Source organism: Catharus ustulatus, chromosome 39 (assembly GCF_009819885.2).
Source record: "Catharus ustulatus isolate bCatUst1 chromosome 39, bCatUst1.pri.v2, whole genome shotgun sequence".
Lineage (NCBI taxonomy): Eukaryota > Metazoa > Chordata > Aves > Passeriformes > Turdidae > Catharus > Catharus ustulatus.
In genome coordinates, this window is record NC_046259.1 from 384,765 (window position 1) to 411,120 (window position 26,356).

A 26,356-nucleotide genomic window follows, 5' to 3' on the forward strand; every position below is an offset into this window, starting at 1 on the left:
TCGGGGGTCACTCAGGGGTCACTCAGGGGTCATTTGGGGACATTTTGGGGGATATTTTGGGGATATTTGGGGTCACTTGGGGTCACTCATTGGTCACTCAGGGTCACTGTGGTCACTCAGTGGTCACTCTGTGGTCAGTGGTCACTCACTCTCAATGGTCAGTTGGTCACTCATTGGTAATTCATTGGTCAGTTGGTCACTCAGTGGTCACACTCTGGTCACTCTCTGATCACTCAGGGTCTGTTGGTCAGTTGGTCAGTGGTCAGCTGTGGTCACTCAGGGTCACTCTGGTCACTGGTTACTCTCTGGTCACTCCCTGGTCACTCTCTGATCACTGATTAGTGATCAGTTGGTCAGTGGTCACTCACGGTCAGTTGGTCACTCATTGGTCACTCATCAGTGGTCCGTTGGTCACTCAGGGGTCACTCTGTGGTCACTCATTGGTCAGTCTCTGGTCACTCTGATCACTCTCTGGTCACTCAGTGTCACTCATTGATCACTGGTCAGTGGTCACTCGGTCAGTTGTGGTCACTCAGTGGTCACTGGTCACTCTCTGGTCACTCAGGGTCACTGATCAGTGACCAGTGGTCACTCATTGGTCACTCACTGGTCAGTGATCAGTTGGTCAGTTGGTCACTCAGGGTTACTCAATGGTGAGTTGGTCACTCATGGTCACTCAGTGGTCATTTGGTCACTCTGATCACTCTCTGGTCAGTAGTCAGATGGTCATTTGGTCACCCAGTGGTCACTCTCTGGTCACTCATTGATCACTCCTTGGTCATTTGGTCACTCTCTGGTCAGTCAGGGTCACTCATTTATCAGTGATCAGTTGGTCAGTGGTCACTCAGAGTCAGTTGGTCACTCATTGGTCACTCTCTGGTCACTCAGTGGTCACTCAGTGGGCAGTCGGTCACTCTGTGGTCACCCATTGGTCAGTTGGTCATTTGGTCACTCTGGTCACTTGTCACTCAGGGTCACTGGTCAGTGGTCACTCGGTGGTCATTTGGTCACTCAGGGGTCACTGAGTGGTCAGTTGTGGTCACTCTGTGTCACTCATTGATCAGTGGTCAGTGGTCACTCTCTGGTCAGTTGGTCACTGAGTGTCACTCATTGGTCACTCTGGTCACTCTCTGGTCACTCATTGGTCAGTGGTCACTCTGTGTCACTCATTGATCAGTGGTCAGTTGGTCACTCGGGTCAGTTTGTCACTCTGGTCACTCTCTGGTCACTCAGTGGTCATTTAGTCACTCTGGTCACTCGTTCACTCAGGGTCAGTTGGTCAGTGGTCACTCACTGAACACTCATTGGTCTGTTGTCACTGATTACTGGTCAGTGGTCACTCAGTGGTCACTCATTGATCACTGGTCAGTTGGTCACTCTCTAGTCACTCAGTGGTCAGTTGTGGTCACTCAGTGGTCACTCAGTGGTCACTCAGTGGTCACTCTGTAGTCAGTTGGTCACTCAGGGTCAGTTGGTCACTCAGTGGTCGCTCAGTGGTCAGTTGGTCACTCAGGGTCAGTGGTCAGTTGGTCAGTCAGTGGTCACTCATTGGTCAGTGGTCACTCAGGTCACTCAATGGTCAGTTGGTCACTCAGGGTCAGTGGTCACTCTGTGGTCACTCATTGATCACTCATTGGTCACTCATTGGTCAGTGGTCACTCAGGGTCACTCAGTGGTCAGTTGGTCAGTGATCAGTGGTCACTCATTGGTCAGTTGGTCACTCAGTGGTCAGTTGGTCACTCAGGGTCAGTGGTCAGTTGAGTTGGTCAGTTGGTCACTCATTGGTCACTCAGTGGTCACTCAGTGGTCAGTTGGTCACTCAGGGTCAGTTGGTCAGTCATTGATCACTCAGGGTCACTCAGGGTCACTCAGTGTCACTCTCTGGTCACTCATTGGTCAGTTGGTCACTCAGGGTCAGTGGTCAGTTGGTCACTCATTGGTCACTCAGTGGTCACTCAGGGTCAGTGGTCACTCAGTGGTCACTCAGTGGTCAGTTGGTCAGTTGGTCAGTTGGTCACTCACCTGCACTTGGCTCCGCATCTGCAGCACCCGGGGGGGGTCACAGGGGGGGCCCAGCAGGATCCAGGAGCGGTCGGTGCGGCGAGAAAACATTAACTAAAAAATAAAAATAAAATAAAATAAAATAAAATAAACCTGAAATAAATCTGAAATTAACCTGAAATAAACCAAAATAAATCTGAAATAAACCGAAGGATCCAGGAGCGGTCGGTGCGGCGAGAAAACATTAACTAAAAAATAAAATAAATTAAATTAAAAATAACCCAAATCAACCTGAAATAAACCTGAAATAAACCAAAATAAATCTGAAATGAACCAAAGGATCCAGGAGCGGTCGGTGCGGCGGGAAAACATCAGCTAAAAATAAAATAAAATAAAATAAAATAAAATAAAATAAAATAAAATAAAATAAAATAAACCTGAAATAAACCAAAATAAATCTGAATTAAACCAAAGGATCCAGGAGCGGTCGGTGCGGCGAGAGAACATCAACTAAATATAAAATAAATTATAATAAAATAAAATAAAATAAAATAAACCTGAAATTAACCTGAAATAAATCTGAAATAAACCTGAAATAACAGAAATTAACTAAAATAAATCCAAAACACCCAGGAGCGGTCGGTGCACCGGGAAAACATCAACTGGGAATAAAATAAATAAAATAAAATAAAATAAAATAAAATAAAATAAATCCAAATAAACCTGAAATTAACCTGAAATTAACCAAAACAAGTCTGAAATAAACCAAAGGATCCAGGAGCGGTCGGTGCGGCGGGAAAACATTAACTAAAAAATAAAATAAATAAAAATAAACCAAAATAACCCAAAATAATCAAAATAAATCTGAAATAAATCTGAAATAACAGAAATTAACCTGAAATAAACCAAAATACCCAGCACCGGTCGGTGCGGCGGGAAAACATCAACTGGAAATAAAATAAATAAAATAAATCCAAAATAATCAAAATTAACCCAAAATAAACCTGAAATAAATCTGAAATAAACAAGAAATAAACCTGAAATTAACCAAAATAAACCCAAAACACCCAGCGCCAGTCGGTGTGGCGAGAAAACATTAACTAAAAATAAAAATAAAATAAAATAAAATAAAATAAAATAAAATAAAATAAACCCAAAATAACCCAGAATAAACCCGAAATAAACTGAAATAAACCTGAAATAAACCTGAAATAAACCCAAAATTAACATAAATAAACCCAAAACACCCAGCGCCGGTCGGTGCGCTGGGAAAACATCAACTGAAAAATGACAAAAATAATCAAAATATCCTGAAATCAACCCAAAATTAACCTGAAATGAACCTGAAATAACCCAAAATAAACCAAAATCCACAGAAATCAACCCAAAATCACCCCGAAATTAACATCAGCTGGGAGTGGAATTGACCAAAATCAGCCAAAATCAACCCAAAACAAAATTAACAAAAATCAACAAAAATCACCCCAAAATCCCCTGAAATCAAAATATCCCAAAATATCCCGAAAATATAAAAAAATATTTTAAAATATGCCAAAATAAATACAAAATCACCAGAAATCGACCCAAAATCAGCCCAAATATCCCAAAATATCCAAAATATCCCCAAATAAACCCCAAAAATCCCAAAATTCCCAAAATTTCCCCCAAAATTTCTGAAATTACCAAAATCACCTCCAAAAAATCCCCAAATTCCCCAATTTTCCCCCAAAAAATCCCAAAATTCCCCTCCAAAAATTCCAAATTTCCCCAAAATTCCCCAAAAATTCAAAAATTCCCCAAAAAATCCCAAAATTCCCAAAAATTTCCCCCAAAATTCAAAAATTTCACAAAATGTCCCCCCAAATCCCCAGAATTTCCCCCAAAAATCCCCAAATTTTCCCCAAAATTTCCAAAATTTCCCCAAAATTTTCCCCCAAATTCCCAAAATTTCTCCCAAAAATTCCAAAATTCCCCAAAATCTCCCCCAAAAATTCCGAAATTCCCCAAAAATTTCCCCCAAAGTCCCCAAATTCCCAAAATTTTCCCGAAAAATCCCAAAATCCCCCAAAATTTCCCCAAAAATCCCCAAATTTTCCCCAAAATTTCCACAAAATTTCCACAAAATTTTCCCCAAAAATCCCAAAATACCCAAAATCATTTTCAAAAAATTCCCCAAATTCCCCAAAATTTTCCCCCCAAAAATCCCAAAATCTTCCCCAAATTTACCCCAAAATTCCCCAAAAAATCCCAAAATTCCCCAAAATTTCCCCCAAAAATTCCGAAATTTCCCCAAAAATTTCCCCCAAAGTCCCCAAATTCCCAAAATTTCCCCGAAAAAATCCCAAAATCCCCCAAAATTTCCCCCAAAAATCCCCAAATTTTCCCCAAAATTTCCAAAATTTCCACAAAATTTTCCCAAAATTTTCCCAAAAAATCCCAAAATTCCCCCAAATCATCTTCAAAAAAATCCCAAAATTCCAATTTTTTTCCCCAAAATTCCCAGAATTTTCCCAAAAAATCCCCAAATCCCCCAAAATTTCCCCAAATTTTCCCCAAAATTTCCAAAATTTCCACAAAATTTTCCCAAAAAATCCCGAAATTCCCCAAAATTTTCCCCAAAAATCCCAATATTCACAACATTTTCCCCAAAATTCCCAAAATTTCTCCCAAAAATCCCAAAATTTCCACAAAATTTTCCCCAAAAAATCCCAAAATACCCCAAATCATCTTAAAAAAAATCCCAAAATTCCCGATTTTTTCCCCAAAATTCCAAAATTTCCACAAAATTCCCAAAATTTCCCCCCCGATTTGGGGTGGGGGAGGGGCCCCACCTGCCCCCCCGCCGTCAGCGCCGCCTGTGACGTCATCGTCTCTGACGTCATCGCTGCCGCCGCCGCCCCTCCCCCATCGGGCGGGGCAGGGGGCGTGTCCTGAAAGGGGGAGGGGCAAAAAAATGACGTCATGGATTCAAGGGTGGGGGAGGGGCCATGGGGTGGGGGAGGGCCATTGGGGGAGGGGAAATGGGGAGGGGAAATGGGGGTGGGGGAGGGGCAATAAAGGGTGGGGGAGGGGCCATGGGGGTGGGGGTGGGGCAAAAAATGACGTCATGGATTCAGGGAGTGGGGGAGGGGGAATAAAGGGTGGGGGAGGGGCCATGGGGTGGGGGAGGGGCCATGGGGGTGGGGGAGGGGCAATGGAAGGTGGGGGAGGGGCGTTACCTCCAGCCTCAGCCCCTCCAGCGCTGCCGTGGTCCCGTCCTGGCTCCCAGTTCAGACCAGTTCAAACCAGTTCAGACCAGTAAGGCCCCAGTGCCCCCCCCAGTCCATCCCAGTGCCCCCCAGTTCTGTCCCAGTCTGGCCCAGTAACTCCCAGTCCCCTTCCCAGTTCATCCCAGTGCCTCCCAGTAAATCCCAGTGCCCCCCAGCCCCTCCCAGTCCATCCCAGTATCGCCCCACTGCTCTCCCAGTATCTCACAATCTCTCTCCCAGTTGCTCCCAGTTCATTCCAGTCCCTCCCAGTACCCCCCAGTACTTCCCAGTATATCCCAGTCCAGCCCAGTCTCCCCCACAATCGCCCCCCAGTCACTCCCAGTTCCCTCCCAGTCCATCCCAGACCCTCCCAGTTCATACCAGTATATCCCAGTCCCCTCCATTCCCATTCCCAGTCCCTCCCAGTTCATCCCAGTCCCTCCCAGTCCATACCAGTCCATCCCAGTTTACCCCAGTGCCTCCAGGCCCCATCCCAGTATATCCCAGTCCATCCCAGTCCCCACACAATCCTCTCCCAGTCCCTCCCAGTTTACCCCAGTTCCTCCCAGTCCATCCCAGTGCCCCCATAACCCATCCCAGTCTCACCCAGTCCCCCCCAGTCCATCCCAATCCCTCCCAGTATATCCCAGTCCCTCCCAGTACCCCCCAGTCCATCCCAGTTCCCTACAGGCCCTCTCCCAGTCCCCCCCAGTCCCTCCCAGTCTCTCCCAGTCCATCCCAGTTCATCCCAGTCCATCCCAGTCCATCCCAGTTCCCATTAACAAACCCCCATTGTCTCTCTGTCTCCCCCTGGTGGCGCCTTTGGGAACTGCGCCCTGTTCCCAGTCCCTCCCAGTCCCTCCCAGTTCCTCCCAGTCTCTCCCAGTCCATCCCAGTCCCACCCAGTTCCCTCCAGCCCGTCTCCCAGTTCATCCCAGTCTCCTCTATTTCCATTCCCAGTCCATCCCAGTCTATCCCAGTCCCTCCCAGTCCCCCCAATCCCCCTCCCAGTCCCTCCCAGTATACCCCAGTCCGTCCCAGTCCCCCCACAATCGCCCCCTAGTCTCTCCCAGTCCCTCCCAGTTTACCCCAGTCCCTCCCAGTCCATCCCAGCCCATCCCAGTCTCCCCCCAGTTTACCCCAGTCCCCTCCACTCCCATTCCCAGTTGCTCCCAGTCCTTCCCAGTATATCCCAGTCCCTCCCAGTTTACCCCAGTTCCCCCAATCCCCCTCCCAGTCCCTCCCAGTCCATCCCAGTTTACCCCAGTCCCCTCCACTCCCATTCCCAGTCCCCCCCAGTCTCTCCCAGTCCATCCCAGTCCATCCCAGTCCCCCCCAGTCTCACCCCTCTCTCCTCTCCCCCCCCCGCCGGGGGTGGGGGAGGGGCTGGGGGGGGTCTCCCCCCCTCCGCGCTGCACCATGGGAAGGGGTCAAAGGTCGCGCTGCCCCCTCCCCCCACTCCTCACCTCCCCCCCAGCTCCGAGCGCGCACACCTGGGGTGGGGGAGGGGCGGGGGGCGTGGCCCGGTGACGTCACCGCGCGCACCTGGACGCGCCGGTTCCTCCCGCCCCTCCCCCACCCCGTGGGAAAGCGGCCACGCCCCCTTTTCCCACGGGCCGGGGCCACGCCCACTCCGGCCTCGTTCTGGTGCCGCGATTTCATTGGTTGGGAGACGGCACCGGAAGTGAGTGTGGGCTACACCGGAAATGAGTGTGGGTTAAACAGGAAGTGAGTGTGAGTTGAACAGGAAGTGAGGGCAGCTTCAACCGGAAGTGCCCCTCAGATTTTTAGCCGGAAGTCGGCACCAGGTAAACCGGATGTGGACGTAACTTAAACCGGAAGTGGAGCTGGTTTAATCCGGAACTGGAATGAAATTAAACCGGAAGTTGACGAGGTTTAATCCGGAAATGGACTCAATTTAAACCGGAAGTGGAGATGGTTTGATCCGGAACTGGACTTAATTTAAACCGGAAGTTGATGTGGTTTAATCTGGAACTGGACTTGATTTAAACCGGAAGTGGACATAATTTAAACCGGAAGTGGACATTATTTAAACCGGAAGTGGACGTGAATTAAACAGGAAGTCGACATGATTTAATCCGGAAATGGACGCGATTTAAACAGGAAGTGGACATAATTTAAACAGGAAGTGGACGTGATTTTAATCCGGAAGTGGAGGTGAGTTTTGGCGGGAAAAGGGGGCGTGGCTACGGCTCGTCCTGGATCCCACAGCGGAGATTGGCGGGAACGGCGACGTCTGGAAAATGGGGGAGGGGTCAGCGGGGAATTTTGGGATTTTTTGGGGGGATTTGGGGGTCAGGAAGGATTTGGGGGGTCAGGGGAGTTTTGGGGGGTTGGGAGGATTTTTTGGGTTTTTTTAGAGGGATTTTTGAGGGTTTTGTGGATTTTTAGGGATTTTTTGGGGGATTTTGGGATTTTTTTCAGCGGGATTTGGGAGGGGTTGGTGGGGATTTTGAGGATTTTTTGGGGCTTTTTTTGCGAGGATTTTGAGGGATTTTTGGGGATATTTTGAGGATTTTTTGGGGACTTTTTTGGGGGATTTGGGGGGATTTTTAAGGGGGATTTTTGGGAGGTTCAGGGAAGATTTTGGGGATTTTTGGGGGGATTTTTGGGGCAGATTTTGGGGGGGATTTTGGTGGTGGGTCAGGGAGGATTTTGACAATATTTGTTGGGGATTTTTTGTGGATATTTTAGGGATTTTTTGGGGGGATTTTGAGGATATTTTGAGGATTTTTGGGGACGATTTTGAGGATTTTTGGTAGGGATTTTTTGGGGGGATTTTGGGGTTTTTTGGGGATTTTTGGGGGATTTTTTGAGGATTTTTTTGGGCAAATTTTGGGGATTTTTGGGGGGGATTTTTTTTTATTTTTGGGGATATTTTGGGAGCTTTTAGGGGGGATTTTGGGGATTTTTTGAGGGGGATTTTGAGGTTTTTTGGGGGGGATTTCGAGGGTGGATCAGGGAGGATTTTGACGATTTTTGATGGGAATTTTTTGTGGATATTTTAGGGATTTTTGGGGCAGATTTTGAGGATTTTTTGGGAGTTGGTCAGGGAGGATTTTGAGGATTTTTTTGGGGGGATTTTTTGAGGATTTCTGAGGAATTTTTGGGGATTTTTGGTGGGGATTTTTGGGGCAGAATTTGAGAATTTTTTCGGTATTTGAAGGATTTTTTGGGGATATTTTGAGGATTTTTTGGGATGTTCAGGGAGGATTTTGGGGATTTTTGGGGGGATCTTTGGGGATATTTTGAGGATTTTTTGGGATATTTTGAGGATTTTTTGGGAGATATTTTGAGGATTTTTTGGGGTGTTCAGGGAGGATTTTGGGGCTGTTTTTGGGGGGATCTTTGGGGCAGATTTTGAGGATTTTTTGGGGATATTTTGAGGATTTTTTTGGATGTTCAGGGAGGATTTTGGGGCTGTTTTTTGGGGGGTTCAGGGAGGATTTTGGGGCTGTTTTTGGGGATATTTTGAGGATTTTTTGGGATGTTCAGGGAGGATTTTGGGATGTTCAGGGAGGATTTTGAAGATTTTTTGGGGATGCTCAGGGAGGATTTTGGGGCTGTTTTTGGGGGGTTCAGGGGGCGTGGCCTGACCCATGAGGCGGGGCCGGGGCAGCCGCAGCCGCTCCATCAGCGCCACGAAGTCGTCGGCGCTCAGCCTCAGCCGGGGGTTGTGGCGCCGCTCCTCCCCCACCGTGCTCATGGTGTGCCCTGGGGGGAGGGGAGGGGTCAGGGGGGATGGGTGACCCCGGGGTGACCCCTGAGTGACCAATTATTGACCTCTAAGTGACCCTGAGTGACCTCTGTGACCCCTGAATGACCCTGAGTGACCACAGGGACCTCTGAGTGATCCCTGGGTTACCCCTGAGTGACACTGAATGACCTCTGTGACCCAAGAGTGACCCCTGTGTGACCTCTGAGTGACCCCCAGGACACTGAGTAACCCCTGAATGACCATGAGTGACCTTAACTGACCCTGAGTGACCCTGAGTAACCCCTGGGTGACCTCTGAGTAACCCCTGGGTGACCTTGAGTGACCTCTATGTGACCCTGAGTGACCACACTGACCTCTGAGTGACCCTGAGTGACCCCTGAGTGACCTCTGGGTGACCCTGAGTGACCAGGAGTGATCCCCAGGACACTGAGTGATTCTGAGTGACCCCTGACCCCTGAGTGACCCCTGAGTGACCCCTGAGTGACCCCCAGGACACTGAGTGACCACTGAGTGACTTGAGTGACCTCTGAATGACCCTGAGTGACCCCTGAGTGACCTTTGAGTGACCCCTGAGTGACCTCTGAGTGACCACATTGACCCCTGAGTGACACTGAGTGACCAATGAGTGACCCCTGAGTGACCCTGAGTTACACTGAGTGACCCCTGAGTGACCTTTGAGTGACCACATTGACCCCTGAGTGACACTGAGTGACCAATGAGTGACCCCTGAGTGACCCTGAGTTACACTGAGTGACCCCTGAGTGACCTTTGAGTGACCACATTGACCCCTGAGTGACCCTGAGTGACCCCTGGGTGACCCCTGACCACTGAGTGACCCTGATTGACCCCTGGGTGACCACATTGACCGCTGAGTGACCCCTGAATCACCCTTGAATGACCCTGAGTGACCCTGAGTGACCTCTGAGTGACCTTGAGTGACCTTTGAGTGACCCAGAGTGACCACTGAGTGACCCTGAGTGACCCCTGGGTGACCCCCAGGACACTGAGTGACCACTGAGTGACCCTGAGTGACCTGATTGACACTTGATTGACCCCTGATTGACCCCTGAGTGACCCCTGAATCACCCCTGAATGACCCTGATTGACCCCTGAGTGACCTCTAAATGACCTTGAGTGACCCTGAACCCCCCTTTCTGACCCCCAGGACACTGAGTGACCCCTGAGTGACCCCTGGGTGAACCCCGAGTGATCCTGAGTGACCTTAACTGACCCTGAGTGACCTCTAAGTGACCCTGAACCCCCCTTTCTGACCCCCAGGACACTGAGTGACCCCTGGCTGACCCTAAATGACCCCAGAGTGACCCTCCCCCTCCCCCCACCCCTCCCCCACCCCCCAAAATTCCCGAAAATCCCCCCAAATCTCCACAAATCCCCCACAAATCCCCCCTCCCCCACCCCCATTCCCCCTCCCCCACCCCCCATTGCCCCTCCCCCACCCCATGGCCCCTCCCCCTCCCCCCCCAGCCCCTCCCCCACCCCCATGGCCCCTCCCCCACCGTGGTAGTCGTGCCCGGGGTAGATCCGGCAGCTCTCGGGCAGGGTGAAGATTCGCTCGTGAACGGAGCGGTGCAGGGTGCGGGCACAGCCTGAGGAAGGGGATGGTTACCATGGCAACCGTGACATCATCACCATGGTAACCGTGCCACAGTCACCATGGTAACCGGGATTTGTTATAAGGGGTTTGTTGCCATGGTAACCGAGCGGTGCAGGGTGCGGGCACAGCCTGAAATGGGGGAGGGGACAGGTTACCATGGCAACCGTGACATTGTCACCATGGCAACCGGGATTTGTTATAAAGGGTTTGTTGCCATGGTAACGGGGACAGTGGGAATTCAAGGACCTGAGACCTCCCAGTCACTCCCAGTTTATCCCAGTTCAATCCCAGTCACTTCCAATCCATCCCAGTCCCTCCCAGTTCTCTCTAAACCCTTTCCCAGTATATCCCAGTCACTCCCAGCCCATCCCAGTTCCCCCAGTTCCCTCCCAGTGCCTCAGTACAAGCCTATAACTCCATCCCAGTCCCTCCCAGTGCCCTCCAGTCCCTCTCCCAGTCCCTCCCAGTTTCTCCCAGTTCATCCCAGTCCCTCCCAGTCCATCCCAGTCCCTCCCAGTCCCCCTAAATCCCCTCCCAGTCCCTCCCAGTCCCCCCCAGTCCCCCCCAGTTCCCCCAGTTCCCCATCCCACCCTGCTGGAAGTCGGTCCTGCCGCAGCCCCGCACCAGCAGCGCGTCCCCGGTGAAGGCCATGGAGGAATCGTCCAGGACGAAGGTGACGCAGCCGGGGGTGTGGCCGGGGGTGGGGACGACCCTCAGGGCCTGGGGACACCGGAAATCGAACTGGGAATCCAAAAATTTAACTGGGAATCCCAACATTGAACTGGGAATTTAAAAATGTTACTGGGAATTCAAAGAATTGAACTGGGAATTTAAAAAATGGAACTGGGGACTCAAAAATTGAACTGGGTTCTCTCCCAGAAGGGGCGTGGCCTGTTCTGGAAGGGGCGTGGCCTCTCCAAGAAGGGGAGTGGCCTGACCCATAAGGGGTGGAGCCTGTCCTGCAAAAAGGGGCGTGGCCTGTCCTGGAAGGGGTGGGGTTCTGTCCCAGAAAGGGGGCGTGGTTTCCACTGGAAATGGGAGTGGCCTGTCCCAGAAAGGGGCGTGGTCTCTCCTAAAATGGGGGCGTGGTCTCTCCCAGAAAAGTGCTGGATCTCTGGGAAGGGGGCGTGGCCTATCCCAGAAGTGGGTGTGTCCTGACCCAGAAAGGGGCGTGGCCTATCCCAGAAAGGGGCATGGCCTAACCCAGAAGGGGTGTGTCCTGTCCTGGAAAAGGGGTGGGGCCAGTCCCAAAAAAGGGGTGGAGTCTCTCCCAGAAGGGGGCGGAGCCTCTTTCAGAAAGGGGGCGTGTCTGTCTCAGAAAAGGGGCGTGGCCTATCCCAGAAGAGGGGTTTGGCCTCTCTCTGAAAAGGGGCGTGGTCTCTTCTGGAAAGGGGCGTGGCCTCTCCCAGAAGTGAGCGTGTCCTATCCTGGAAGTGGGTGTGGCCTATTCCAGAAAGGGGGCGGGGTCTCTCCCGGAAAGGGGGCGTGATCTATCCCGGAAATGGGCGTTGCCTCCCCCGGAAGTGGGTGTGGCCTATCCCAGAAAGAGGGCGGGGTCTCTCCCGGGAAAGGGCGTGGTCTGTCCCGGAAGTGAGTGTGTCTTATCCCAAAAGGGGTGTGGTATATTGCGGAAAATGGGCGTGGCCTGTCCCGGAAGTGGGCGTGGTCTCTCCCAGAAAGGGGGCGTGTCCTCACGAAGCTCCCGAAGCGCAGCTCGTCCCCCTCCCCCAGTCTGAGGTCGGCGCTGGCGCCGCTGGCCCTGGAGATGGCGCTGGCGCAGCCGAGGGCGCGGCGGAGCGCGCCGGAGCCGGTCACGTGATCCGCGTGGCAGTGCGTGTTGGCTGCGGGGGAAATGACGTCATTGAGTGATGACGTCATCAGGGAGTGACGTCATGGCCCCGTTGTGAGGTCCTAGTGGGTCCCAGTGCCTCCCAGTAGCTCCCAGTATGTCCCAGTAGCTCCCAGTCCCTTCCCTGTAGCTCCCACTGCTGTCCTGGTCTGGGCGTGGCCTAGGAGGGCGTGGTCGGTTCTGGGCGTGGCCTAAGTGGGTGTGACTGATTCTGGGCGTGGCCTAAAGGGGTGTGGAATAAAGGGGCATGGCCTAGGTGGGCGTGGCCTAAGCAGGCGTAGCCTAAAGGGGCATGGCCAGTAAAAAACAAGTCTGGGCGTGGCCTAAAGGGGTGTGGCCGGTTCTGGGCGTGGCCTAAAGGGGCGTGGCCACCTCAAAGCAAATTTAGGGCATGGTCTAAGAGGGAGTGGCCTAGGTGGGTGTGGCCTAAGGATGCATGACCAATTTGGGGCATGGCCTAGGTGGGCGTGTCTGGCCTGGGTGTGGTCTAGGTGGGTGTGGACAGCTCCAGGCCCATCAGGGCGTGGCCTAAGGGGGCGTGACCACTTCTGGGCATGGCCTAGGTGGGCGTGACCACCTTTGGGCGTGTCCTAAAGGGGCGTGGCCATTCAGGGCGCGGCCTAAGGGGTGTGACCGGTTATGGGTGTGGCCTAGGTGGGTGTGGCCAGTTCTGGGCACGGCCTAGGTGGGCGTGGCCAATTTTGGGTGTGGCCTAGGTGGGTGTGATCGGTTCTGGGCGTGGCCTAGGTGGGCATGGTCCATTCTGGGTGTGGCCTAAGGGGCGTGACTAATTCAGGGCGTGTCCTAGGTGGGCGTGGCTGGCCTGGGGGTGGCTTAAGGGGGTGTGGCCTAAGTGGGCGTGGCTGGTTCTGGGTGTGGCCTAAAGAGGCGTGACCTAATGGGCGTGGCTGATATGGGCGTGGTCTGTTCTGGGTGTGGTCTAAGAAGGTGTGCCTGGTCTGGGTGTGTCCTAGGTGGGCGTGGCCGCTTCTGGGCATGGCCTAAAGGGGCGTGGCCGAGTAAAATATGATCTGGGTGTGGCCTAAGGGGGCGTGGCCAGTTCTGGGCATGTCCTAGGTGGGCGTGGCCACTTCTGGGCGTGGCCTAAAGGAGCATGGCCGGGTAAAATATCATCTGGGTGTGGCCTAGATGGGCGTGGCTGCTCTGGGCGTGTCCTAGGTGGGCGTGGCCGCTGTGGGCGTGGCCCAAGTGGGCGTGGCCAGCCCCGAATCTCACCGGCGTAGCGCAGGGTGAGGCCGAGCTCGCGCAGCAGCCGCAGGTCGCGCGGCACCGTGTCCAGCACGGGGTCGATGATGACGGCGTCGCCGGTGGCGCCGTCCGCCAGCAGGTACGTGTAGGTGCACGACTGGGGCTCGAACAGCTGGGGAGGGGGAAGAAATCAAAATATTTAGGGGGGAAACGGGGAAAAATGAGTGAAATCGGGGCGGGAATCCCTGAAAGAATTGCCTCAAAAAAAATCTTAAATTACCTCAAAAAATTAAAAAAAAATTGCCTCAAAAAAAAAAAAAAAATGGCTGAAAAATTGGCCCAAAAATAAAAAAAAAAAATTAAAAATCGTCTCAAAAATCACCTAAAAAAAAAAAAAAAATTAAGAAATAATCTCAAAAATCCCCACCAAAAAAAATCAAATAAATAAAAAATCGCCTCAAAAATCACCTCTGAAAAATAAAAAAAATTTAAGAAACCATCTCAAAAATCCCCACCAAAAAAAATTCAAATAAAAAATCCTCTCAAAAAAAAAAAAATTAAAAAACCCCCTCAAAAAATTAAAACAAAAAAAGCCTCAAAAAACCCCTCAAAAACTTTTTAAATAAATCAAAAATCGCCTCAAAAAAATAATTTAAAGAATCCCAACAAAACCCACGAAAAAAGTAAAAAAACCAAGCAAAATCGGTTCAGGAATCATCTCAAAAAAATAAAAATAAAATCTAAAAATCACCTCAGAAAATTAATAAAAAATAAATAAAAGATCGCCTCAAAATTCCTTCAAAAAAATTTAGATAATTCAAAAATCCCCTCAAAAATCCTCTCAGAAAAAAAAAAAAGAATCCCCATGAAAAAAGTAAAAAAAGCAGAATTGGCTCAGGAATCGGCTCAAAAATTAAAAAAAAAAAAAAATTAAAAATTCCCTCAAAAATCGCCTCAGAAAAATTAAAAAATAAATAAAAAATCCCAGTGATAAAAGTTAAAAGAAACACCGAAATCGCCTCAGAAATCACCTCAGAAAATTTAAATAAAAATCCCTTAAAAAATCGCCTCAAAAAAAAAAAACCCTCAACTATCGCCTCACAAAAATTTAAATAAAAAAAAAATCGCCTCACAAAAAAAAAAAAAAAATTTAAAATCGCCTCAGCTCCCCCGCTCCCTTCGCCCCGCCCCCCCCTCACAACCTCCCCTCCCCCTTTCCCGCCCTTTGCCCCCTCACGCCTCTCCCTCCATTTTCCCCCCCTAAAAAACCCCAAATTTTCCCCTTCCCCCCTCCCCTCGCCCACCTGCCGCATGAGGAGCTGTCGCCCCGCCCCCGGCGCTGTCGCGAGGCCCCGCGCTGTCGCGACAGCGGCTGAGGGGAGGCGGCGGAGCAACATGGCGGCGGTGGGGCCCGCAGAGCGCGGCCGCTTTAAGAGGGGCGGAAGGGGCGGGGCTTAAACAGGCGGCAGCGCCTTAAAAGGGCAACGGCGGAGGGGCGGGGCTTGGCTTAAAGCGGCGATGCGCGTTAAAAGGGGTGGGGACCGCCTTAAAGGGGAAATGGTTGGGGGTTTGTATTTTTATTTTTATTTATTTTGTGTTTATTTCGCTTATATGATTATTGTAAATTTTTATTTATTTTGTGTTTGTTTTTTGTGTTCGTTGTGTGTTTAATTTTATTGTTTATTACGAGTTTTTTCGGTATTTATATTAATTTTGTATTTATTTTAGGTGTTCTTTATATGTTTATTTTGTATTTGTTTCACGTGTTCGTTATATATTTATGTTTTATTTTGTATTTAAAATTTCTAAAATATTTAATATGTAATTTTAAATTTTCTTAAAGTGGTGACACTTTTTAATATTTAAATATTTTAATTAAATAACTCTAAAATATTTAGTATTTAACATTTAATTTTTAATATTAATTTAAAACATTTTCTTAAAGCGGCGGCGCCTTTTAGCCTTTAAATATTTGAATTAAATAATTTTAAAATAATTAATATTTAATGTTTTATTTTTATTATTAATTGTAAATATTTTCTTAAAGTGACGACACTTTTTAGCCTTTAAATATTTTAATTAAATAATTTCAAAATATTTAATATTTAATTTTTAATATCAATTGTAAAAATCTTCCTAAAGCAGCAACACCTTTTAAATATTTTAATTAAGTAATTCTAAAATATTTAATATTTATTTTTTATTATTAATTTTAAAATTTTCTTAAAGTGGCGACGCCTTTTAACCTTTAAATGCTTTAATTAACTCTAAAATATTTAATATTAATATTGAACTCTAAAATATTTAATTTAATATTTAATATTCAATTTAATTCTAAAATATTTAATATTCAATATTTAATTTTTAATTGTAAAATTTTTCTTAAAGCGGCAACGCCTTTTAACTTTTAAATATTTTAAATAAATAACTCTAAAATAGTTAATATTTTAAAATAATAATTATAAAAATTTTCTTAAAGAGGCAACACCTTTTAACCTTTAAATATTTTAATTAAATAATTCTAAAATATTTTGGGTTTATTTTTTAATTTTAAATATTGATTTAAAAAATTTTCTTAAAGCGGCACTACCTTTTAATGTTAAAACATTTTTATTAAATAATCATAAAATAATTAATAATTAATATTTAATATTTATTAGTAATTGTCAAAACTATGTTAAATATTTTAATTAAATAATTCTAAAATATTTTGTGTTTATTTTTTAATTTTAAATATTAATTAAAAAAATTTTCTTAAAGCGGCACTACCTTTTAATGTTAAAATATTTTTATTAAATAATCATAAAATAATTAATAATTAATATTTAATATTTATTAGTAACTGTAAAAATTATGTTAAATATTTGAATTAAATAATTCTAAAATATTTAATATTTAACTTTTAATATTAATTGTAAAAATTCTCTTAAAGCGGCGACGCCTCCGGGTGGGCCCCGCCCTCCTCTCACAAACCACGCCCACTTTAATTTAAAAAAAAATCCATTTTATTTCTGCCCAAAAATCGCTTTTATTTCAATCTCAGGGGGGAGGAGCGTTGATGACATCACTGATGATGATGTCACTGATGATGATGATGACGTCACAGATGAGGTCACGCCCGGGGGAAGGGCGGGGCCGGCAGGGGGCGCTGCCGCTCCCCGCACTGCAGCAGCCAATGGGGACGCACGAAGGTCAGCGAGGGGCGGAGCTCCAGCGCCTGCAGGGGGCGGGGCTGTCAGGGTTAAAGGGGATTGGCCACGCCCACCCCTCCAAGGCCACGCCCCCCTCCCCACCCAGGCCACACCTCCTCGAAGGCGGGGTCCCAGTCCTGCGCCGTCACCACGTGCGTCACCGAGTCGTCCATGTAGGGGGCCAGGGTGCTGCGAGACCAGTATGGACCAGTATGGACCAGTATGGACCAGTATGGACCAGTATGGACTGGTACAGACCAGTATGAACCAGTATGGACCAGTAAAAACCAGTACAGACCAGTATGGACCGGTATGGACCAGTACAGACCGGTATGGACCAGTATGAACCAGTATGGACCGGTACAGACCGGTATGGACCAGTATGTACCAGTAAAAACCAATACGGACTGGTATGGACCAGTATAAACCAGTATGGACTGGTATGTACCAGTATGGACCAGTGTAAACCAGTATGGACCGATACAGACTGGTATAAACCAGTATGGACCAGTATGGACCAGTATGAACCTGTATAGGCCAGTGTGGACCAGTACAGACCGGTACAGACCAGTATAAGCCAGTATGAACCAGTATGGACTGGTCTGGACCAGTATAAAGTGGTATGGACCGGTATGAACAAGTATGAACCAGTATGGACCAGTATAGACTGGTATAAACTAGTATGGACCAGTATGGTCCGATACAGACCAGTATAAACCAGTATGGACTCGTGCAAACCAGTACAGACCAGTATGAACCAGTACAAACCCTCCCAATCCCTCCCAATCCCCTCCCAGTGCTCCCAGTCCATCCCAGTCTATCCAAATCCCCTCCCAGTCCCTCCCAGTCCATCCCAGTCCATCCCAGTCCCCCCCAGTCCCTCCCAGTCCATCCCAGTCCATCCCAGTCCATCCCAGTCCATCCCAGTCTATCTAAATCCCCTCCCAGTCCCTCCCAGTCCCCCCCAGTCCCCCCAGTCTCACCCCCCGAACGCCACCACGTATCTCAGCAGCCGCCGCTCCACCCCCGCCGGGAACTCGCCGTGGAAGAAGAAAGTTTTGTCCTGGAAAAAATCTGTGGGGGAGGGGCCTGGTGAGGGGGGAGGGGCCTTATGGGGGAGTGGGGGGAGGGGTCAGGGGTGGGGGAGGGGCGCCCACCTGGCAGTTGGGGGATGGGCTCCCCCTCCCCCTCCTCGTCCTCGCTGTTCTCCTCGGTGGAGCCGCCGTAGGGGTCGGTGCTGGGGGCGGGGGGAGGGGCCAGGTGAGGCCACGCCCATCGCGGGTGTGGCCACACCCACTTCCGGTGTGATTTATGCTCACTTCCTGTCTGACCCCACCCACTTCCTGTTTCCTCCCACCCACTTCCGGTGTGACACCACCCACTTCCTGAGTGATCTCTGCCCACTTCCGCTTTGGATAAACCACTTCCTGTCTGTACCCACCCATTTCCGGTGAGATTTTTGCCCACTTCCTGTCTGACCCACTGTCTGCTCCTCCCACTTCCTGTCCACCCCACCCACTTCCTGTTTTCTCCACCCACTTCCTGTTTTACCCAACCCACTTCCTGTTTACCCCAGACACTTCCTGTCTTCCCCTTCCACTTCCTGTTTTACCCCCCCACTTCCTGTTTTCCCTTTCCACTTCCTGTTTTGACCCCCCACTTCCTGTCTCCCCCTTCCACTTCCTGTTTACCCCCCCATTTCCGGCCCGGCCCCGCCCCCTCTCCCCCAGCCTCACTCTGATTGGCCGTCGCTCTCAGGTGACTCGGGGGGCGTGGCCGGTGCCGTTGGGGGCGGGGTCTCGGGCGTGTCCGGCTCCTTTGGCTCCGCCCCTTTCTTGACCTTGGCGGGGGAGGGGCGGGGAGGGGGCGGGGCTTCATCAGGCCCCTCCCCCTCGCTGCTGGAGGAGGCGGAGCCGCGCAGGAGGTACCTGGGGGGGGGGGGGAGGGGCACAGGTGGGGACACAGGTGAGGGGTGGGGCACGGACAGGTGAGCTCAGGTGAGCACAGGTGTGTCCCAGGTGTGCCCAGGTGTCCCCAGGTGTGTCACAGGTATCCCCAGGTGTGCCCAGGTGTATCTCAGGTGTCCCCAGGTGTATCTCAGGTGTACCCAGGTGTATCCCAGGTGTGTCCCAGGTGAGCTCAGGTGTGCCTCAGGTGTGCCCAGGTGTCACTCACCGCTCACAGGACACTCTCCTCCCTGACCTTTGACACTCCCAGATCCACTCAGGTGTCACCACCACCCCCCAGGTGTGCCCAGGTGTGTCCCCAGGTGTGCCCAGGTGTGCCCAGGTGTCACTCACCGCTCACAGGACACTCTCCTCTGTGACCTTTGACACTCCCAGATCCACTCAGGTGTCACCACCACCCCCCAGGTGTGCCCAGGTGTGTCCCCAGGTGTGCCCAGGTGTGCCCAGGTGTCACTCACCGCTCACAGGTAACTCTTTTTCCGGTTCTCTGACACTCCCAGATCCACTCAGGTGTCACCACCACCCCCCCGCGCTGCCGCGCCCGCGACGCCTTGGGAGTCCTGGCGAAGGCGCACCTGGGACAGGTGACACAAACACCAGGTGAGCTCAGGTGAGATACAAATATCAGGTGAGACACAAAGATCAGGTGAGCTCCAAGTAAGACCCAGGTGAGCTCAGGTAAGGCTCAGGTGAGCTCAGGTGTGCACAGGTAAGGCCCAGGTGAGCTCAGGTAAGGTCCAGGTGTGCCCAGGTGACCCCAGGTAAGACCCAGGTGAGCCAAGGTGTGCACAGGTAAGGCCCAACTGAGCCCAGGTAATGCTCAGGTGTGTCCAGGTGAGCTCAGGTGAGCTCAAGTAAGGCTCAGATCAGCCCAGGTAAAGCCCAGGTGAGCCCAGGTAAGGCCCAGGTGATCCCAGCTCAGCCTAGGTAAGGCTAAAGTGAGCTCAGGTAAGGCCCAGGTAAGGCCCAGCTCAGCCCAGGTGAGCCCAGGTAACGCTCAGGTGAGGCCCAGGTGAGCCCAGCTCAGCTCAGGTAAGGCCCAGGTGAGCCCAGGTGAGCTCAGGTAACCCCAGGTAACCCCAATTAACACCCAGATGACCCCAGGTGAGGTAGGGTGGGTGTTACCTACACCAGGTGAGTGCAGTCCTCGCCCCAGTCCGGCCGGTACTGAGCCCAGGTGAGCCCAGGTGTGCCCAGGTAACCCCAGGTAAGGCTCAGATCAGCCCAGGTGAGCTCAGGTGAGCCCAGGTGAGCTCAGGTAACCCCAATTAACACTCAGGTGAGCTCACCTGAACTCAGGTAAGGTCACAAAGGTGTTACCTACACCAGGTGAGTGCAGTCCTCGCCCCAGTCCGGCCGGTACTGCGCCCAGGTGAGCTCAGGTGTGCCCAGGTAACCCCAGGTGAGCCCAATTAACACTCAGGTGACCCCACCTGACCCCAGGTGTGGTTATAAAGGTGTTACCTACACCAGGTGAGTGCAGTCCTCGCCCCAGTCCGGCCGGTACTGAGCCCAGGTGAGCTCAGGTGTGCCCAGGTGACCCCAGGTGAGCTCAGGTAAAGCTCAGGTAACCCCAGGTGACCCCAGATGAGCTCAGGTAAGGCTCAGATCAGTACAGGTGAGCCCAGGTGACCCCAGGTGAGCTCAGGTAACCCCAGGTAGCCCAATTAACACTCAGGTGACCCCAGGTGACCCCAGGTGTGGTTACAAAGGTGTTACCTACACCAGGTGAGTGCAGTCCTCGCCCCAGTCCGGCCGGTACTGCGCCCAGGTGAGCTCAGGTAAGGCTCAGATAAGGCCCAGGTGACCCCACCTGAGCCCAGGTAAGGTTACAAAGGTGTTACCTACACCAGGTGAGTGCAGTCCTCGCCCCAGTCCGGCCGGTACTGAGCCCAGGTGAGCTCAGGTAACCCCAGGTGAGCTCAGGTAACCCCAGGTAGCCCAATTAACACTCAGGTGAGCCCAGGTGACCCCAGGTAAGGTCACAAAGGTGTTACCTACACCAGGTGAGTGCAGTCCTCGCCCCAGTCCGGCCAGTACTGAGCCCAGGTGAGCTCAGGTGACCCCAGGTAACCCCAGGTGAGCTCAGGTGACCCCAGGTGAGGTACAGGGGGATGTTACCTACACCAGGTGAGTGCAGTCCTCGCCCCAGTCCGGCCGGTACTGAGCCCAGGTGAGCCCAGGTGAGCCCAGGTGAGCTCAGGTGACCCCAGGTGTGCCCAGGTGAGCTCAGGTGACCCCAGGTGTGCCCAGGTGACCCCAGGTAAGGTCACAAAGGTGTTACCTACACCAGGTGAGTGCAGTCCTCGCCCCAGTCCGGCCGGTACTGAGCCCAGGTGAGCTCAGGTGAGCTCAGGTAACCCCAGGTAAGGCTCAGATCAGCCCAGGTGAGCTCAGGTAACCCCAGGTGTGCCAAGGTAACCCCAATTAACACTCAGGTGACCCCAGGTAAGGTAGGGTGGGTGTTACCTACACCAGGTGAGTGCAGTCCTCGCCCCAGTCCGGCCGGTACTGAGCCCAGGTGAGCTCAGGTGACCCCAGGTGTGCCCAGGTGAGCTCAGGTAACCCCAATTAACACTCAGGTGAACTCAGGTAAGGTCACAAAGGTGTTACCTACACCAGGTGAGTGCACTCCTCGCTCCAGTCTGGCCGGTACTGAGCCCAGGTGAGCTCAGGTGAGCCCAGGCGAGCTCAGGTAAGGCCCAGGTGAGCCCAATTAACACTCAGGTGACCCCACCTGACCCCAGGTGTGGTTATAAAGGTGTTACCTACACCAGGTGAGTGCAGTCCTCGCCCCAGTCCGGCCGGTACTGCGCCCCCAGCGCCGCGGCCGCCGCCCGCAGGTGACCCCGCAGAGGGTTCTGGAACCCGCTCAGCGCCAGCACCACGCCCTCCAGGGGCTTGGGTCCGCCCAGGTGAGCTTTGGATCCTCCCAGGTGTGACTTTGGAGTTCCAGGTGTGGCTTTGGGGGTCCCAGGTGAGGTTTTTGTGGTCCCAGGTGAGGTTTTGGTGGTCTCCAGGTGAGATTTTGGAGTTCCAGGTGTGGTTTTGGGGGTGTCCAGGTGAGGTTTGGGTTTTTTTGGGGGTGGCTGTGGGGAAAATTGGGGGGTTCAGGTGAGGTTTGAGGGTCCCCAGGTGTGTCCCAGGTGTCCCCAGGTGTGATTCTGGGGGTCCCAGGTAAATCTCAGGTGCCTCCAGGTGAGATTTTGGGGTCCCAGGTGTGGTTTTGGGGTCCTAGATGGGATTTTGGGGGTCCCCAGGTGTGTCCAGGTGTGATTCTGGGGGTCCCAGGTAAATCTCAGGCGTCTCCAGGTGAGGTTTTGGGGTTCCAGGTGTGAATTTGGGGCCCCAGGTGTGTCCCAGGGGTCCTAGATGGGATTTTGGGGGTCCCAGGTGTGATTTTGGGGTCCCAGATGTGTCCCAGGTGAGATTCTGGGGCTCTCAGGTGGAATTTTGGGGGTCCCAGGTGTCCCCAGGTGTGTTTTCATCCCCCCAGGTGTACCCAGGTGTCATTCTGGGGGTCCCAGGTGAGATTTTGGGGGTCCCAGGTGAGGTTTGGGGGTACCCAGGTGTGTCCCAGGGGTCCTAGATGGAATTTTGGGGCTCCCAGGTGTGTTTTCAGGTCCCCAGGTGCGTCCCAGGTGTCCCCAGGTGTGACTTTGGGGTCCCAGTTGTAATTTTGGGTGTGCCAGGTGTGGTTTGAGGGTCCCCAGGTGTGTCCCAGGTGTATTTTTGGGGTCCCAGGTGTATTTTTGGGGTCCCAGGTGTATTTTTTGGAGTCCCAGGTGTATTTTTGGTGTCCCAGGTGTGTCCCCAGGTGTGTTTTGTCCCCCCCTCACTCACCTGTCCGTGGTCGCTCCCCGTCCCTCTCAGCGCTGCGGCCGCGTAGCTCGGCCCGGGGGAGGGGTCCCGAGGGGGGGCTGTGGGGGAGGGGCAGAGACAGTGGGGGATGGGCAGGGAGAGTGGGGGATGGGCAGAGAGAGGTGGGGGAGGGGCAGAGAGAGTGGGGGAGGGGCAGAGGGGGTGGGGGATGGGCAGAGAGGTGGGGGAGGGGCAGAGAGAGTGGGGGATGGGCAGAGAGAGTGGGGGAGGGGCAGGGATGGTGGGGGAGGGGCAGTGAGGGAGGGGCAGAGAGAGTGGGGGATGGGCAGGGAGGTGGGGGATGGGCAGGGAGGTGGGGGAGGGTCAGGGATGGTGGGGGATGGGTAGAGAGGGTGGGGGAGGGGTAGAGAGGGTGGGGGAGGGGCAGTGGGGGAGGGGCAGCCCTTACCTGCGGTGGGGGAGGGGCGCTGGTAGAACAGAGCCCCGGGGGGAGGGGTAGGGTGGGTTTGGGGGGTGGGGGAGGGGCAGTGGGGTGGGGGAGGGGCAGGGTGGTTTTGGGGGTGGGGGAGGGGCAGTGGGGGAGGGGCAGCCCTTACCTGCGGTGGGGGAGGGGCGCTGGTAGAACAGGGCCCCGGGGGGGCGCCGGGGGCTCCCCTCCCCCTCCTCCCGCAGCGTGAACGGGCCCAGGCGGCGCCGCTGGGGGAGGGGAGAAAGGTCAGCGTGGGGGTCAGGGGTCACTCAGGGGTCACTCAGGGGTCACTCGGGGGTCAGGGGTCACTGAGAGGTCACTCCGAGCTCTAGGGTCACTCAGGGGTCACACAGGGATCAGAAGTCATGCAGAGGTCACTCACAGGTCAGGGGTCACACAGAGGTCACTCAGGGGCCAGAGATCACTCAGAGGTTACTCAGGGGTCAAGGGTCACTCAGGGGTCACTCAGGCATCAGAGGTCACTCAGAGGTTACTCAGGGGTCAAGGGTCACTCAGGAGTCATTAAGGGGTCAGGGGTCACTCGGTCACTCAGAGGTCAGCGGTCACTCAGGCATCACTCACTGGTCAGGGATCAGAGTTCAGAGGTCATGCAGAGGTCACTCGGGTCACACAGGGGTCACTCTGGGGTCAGGGGTCACTCAGGGGTTAGGGGTCACTCAGTGTCACCATGTGGTCACTCAGGGGTCACTCAGTGTCACTCAGAGGTTACTTAGGGGTCACTCACTGGTCAGGGCTCACAGGTCAGGGGTCACACGGAGGTCAGAGGTCACTCAGAGGTAACTCAGGGGTCACTCAGGCATCACTCAGAGTTCAGAGGTCACTCAGGGGTCACTCAGGGCTCATTCACAGGCCAGTGATCACTCAGGGGTCGCTCAGAGTTCAGAGGTCACTCAGGGGTCACTCAGGGGTCAGAGGTCACTCAGGGGTCACTCAGGGGTCAGAGGTCACTCACCGGCGGGGCCTCGTCCTCCGCGGGCGCCGCGAACACTCGGATGAAGGAGAGGCCGTAGGGGCGGCTCTGGGGGGGGTCAAAGGTCAACAGGTGACCTCTGACCCCACACAGGTGACCTCTGACCCCACACAGGTGTGATTTGAGTGCCCAGGTGTGCCCAGGTGTGTCCCGGGTGTGCCCAGGTGTGTCCCAGGTGTGATTTTTTCCCCCCCCAGGTGTGCCCAGGTGTGTCTGTGTGACCCCAGGTGTGCCCAGGTGTGCCCAGGTGTGTCCCAGCTGTGCCCAGGTGTGTCCCCAGGTGTGATCCCCTCCCCCCAGGTGAGCTCACCTGGCAGTAGGGCTGGCTCAGCACCACCTTCAGCCTGTCCCAGGTGTGCCCAGGTGTGCCCCAGGTGAGCTGGGACCCCTGACCAGCGATTCGGGCCCGAAGAGCCGAACGCGCCGCGGCTCCGCCCCCGCCCGGCTCTCGCTGGGCGACATCAGCGCCGCGCTGGGCAGCAGCACCTGACAGGGGGACAGGTGAGCCCAGGTGAGATCAGGTGTGCCCAGGTAAGATCAGGTGACCCCAGGTGTGCCCCAGGTGAGCCCCAGGTGATCTCAGGTGTGCCCAGGTAAGGCTCAGGTGTGCTCAGACAAACCCAGGTGACCTCAGGTGACTCCAGATGTGACCAGGTGTGCCCCAGGTGTTCCCAGGTGATTCCAGGTGTGCCCCAGGTGACCCCAGGTGATCCCAAATGACCCCAGGTAAGGCTCAGGTAAGGCCCAGGTGACCCCAGGTGAGCTCAGGTGAGTCCAGGTGAGCCCAGATGAGGCCCAGATGTGTCCCAGGTGAGCCCAGGTGAGCCCAGGTGTGTCCCAGGTGAGCTCAGGTGAGTCCAGGTGAGATTCAAGTGAGGCTTAGGTGAGCTCAGGTGACCCCAGGTGATCCCAGGTGATTCCAGGTGTATCCCAGATGATCCCAGGTGAGCCCCAGGTGATCCCAGGTGTGTCCCAGGTAAGGCTCAGGTGACTCCAGGTGACCCCAGATGATCCCCAGGTGACCCCAGGTGACGCTCAGGTGACCCCAGGTAACCCCAGGTAAGGCTCAGGTGAGCCCCAGGTGATTCCAGAAAAGGTTCAGGTGACCCCAGGTGATCCCAGGTGAGCCCCAGGTGAGCGCAGGTAAAGCCCAGGTGTGCCCCAGGTGTGCCCAGGTGTATCCCAGCCCTCTCCAGGTGACCCCAGCCATGCCCCACATGACCCCAGGTGTGCCCAGGTGTGCCCCAGGTGACCTCAGATGATCCCCAGGTGACCCCAGGTGCCCCCAGGTGTGCCCAGATGAGGCCCAGGTGTGCTCAGGTGATCCCAGGTAACCCCAGATGACTCCAGGTGTGCTCAGGTAAGGCCCAGGTGATCCCAGCTGATCCCAGGTGTGCCCAGCTGACCCCAGGTGCCCCCAGGTGCGCCCAGGTGAGGTTACCTGGAACTCCCCCCCAGCCGAGGACCCCCCCAGCACCTCCACGAAGGCGGCGCCGTCGTTGCCGATGTGCAGGGAGTGGATGGGGCGGGAATCGCCCAGCTGGAATCGACATCAAAACAAAAAATAAAAATTAAAAATTAAAGAATAAAAATAAATTATCCCTCACAAATCCCAGCCCTCACCTCCAGCACCACGCTCAGCTGCTTCTCCCCCGCCGCCGCCCCCCTCCAGCGCCCGCCATCATCGGGCCGCAGCAAATTCTCCGCCGGGTGACGCTGCGGAAACACCAAAAAAAAAAAATTAAAAACAACAAAAACTCAACGCCCGCCGCTCTTCATCCTCTCCCCGGTAACTCCGAGTTTATCCCGGGGCTCACCGGGTCCGCGCTGCTCACGGACACCACGCGCGTTAACGGAATCTCCGGCATCGCTGAAGCGCCGCCATGCACCGGAAATCGCCTCAGAGATGCACCGGAAGTCGCCTCAGAGAGGCACCGGAAGTCGCCTCAGCATCCACCGGAAGTCCACGGGAGGCGCTCCGCCAAGCGGCGCTTCCGCTCTATGGTTTACAACGGAACTTCCGGTGCGCAGGGGGGGCGCTCTGGCCGCCCGGTCCTCCCGCCTCTCTATGGTCACGCGGTCCTCCCAGCGGGGTTTTCCCGCCCTTTTCGCAGCGCGGGAAAACCGTGAGGGGAAAGGGGGGGGGCGCGATGGGGGAGACGAAAAATTAAATTTCTGAGGGAAAATTACTCTTAATTACCCCCGGAAAGGTAATTAATTAATATTAATCATTAATTAAAAGCAGCACGAGGCGG

At 52.9% G+C, this 26,356-nt stretch overlaps 2 protein-coding genes and 2 long non-coding RNA genes across 5 annotated transcripts; 2 read left to right on the forward strand and 2 right to left on the reverse strand.

Moving 5' to 3' along the window:
• Positions 1-7,321: 7,321 nt before the first annotated feature.
• Positions 7,322-15,101, reverse strand: ETHE1 (ETHE1 persulfide dioxygenase). The gene is made up of 7 exons (XM_033084473.2): positions 14,966-15,101; positions 13,689-13,833; positions 12,299-12,444; positions 11,194-11,323; positions 10,506-10,595; positions 8,868-8,984; positions 7,322-7,506 (listed from the first exon to the last, which is right to left on the reverse strand). Exons 1-7 carry the CDS (start codon positions 15,056-15,058, stop codon positions 7,457-7,459), a joined length of 771 nt encoding a protein of 256 aa, XP_032940364.1. The 5' UTR covers positions 15,059-15,101; the 3' UTR covers positions 7,322-7,456.
• A 1,559-nt stretch (positions 15,102-16,660) lies between these two features.
• XRCC1 (X-ray repair cross complementing 1) lies at positions 16,661-26,297 on the reverse strand. Its single transcript, XM_033084494.2, is given in 15 exon segments — positions 16,661-16,878; positions 16,966-17,041; positions 17,836-17,926; positions 18,010-18,089; positions 18,589-18,780; positions 19,278-19,394; positions 21,592-21,908; positions 22,663-22,739; positions 23,238-23,337; positions 24,084-24,149; positions 24,412-24,459; positions 24,462-24,587; positions 25,543-25,641; positions 25,725-25,817; positions 25,919-26,297. Coding segments are annotated over 15 exon segments (1,638 nt in total). The 5' UTR covers positions 25,970-26,297; the 3' UTR covers positions 16,661-16,773.
• Positions 18,866-20,445, forward strand: LOC117010207. Its single transcript, XR_004420587.1, has 4 exons — positions 18,866-18,880; positions 19,924-19,937; positions 20,133-20,355; positions 20,417-20,445. It is a non-coding gene; the product is annotated as an uncharacterized LOC117010207 (long non-coding RNA).
• On the forward strand, positions 20,482-21,295 carry LOC117010206. 2 transcript variants are annotated; one of them, XR_004420585.2, is made up of 3 exons: positions 20,482-20,497; positions 20,909-21,165; positions 21,237-21,295. It is a non-coding gene; the product is annotated as an uncharacterized LOC117010206 (long non-coding RNA). The 2 variants fall into 2 exon arrangements; XR_004420586.2 differs by lacking the exon at positions 20,482-20,497 and adding an exon at positions 20,759-20,785 and having other exon boundaries at positions 20,919-21,165.
• Positions 26,298-26,356: the final 59 nt, after the last annotated feature.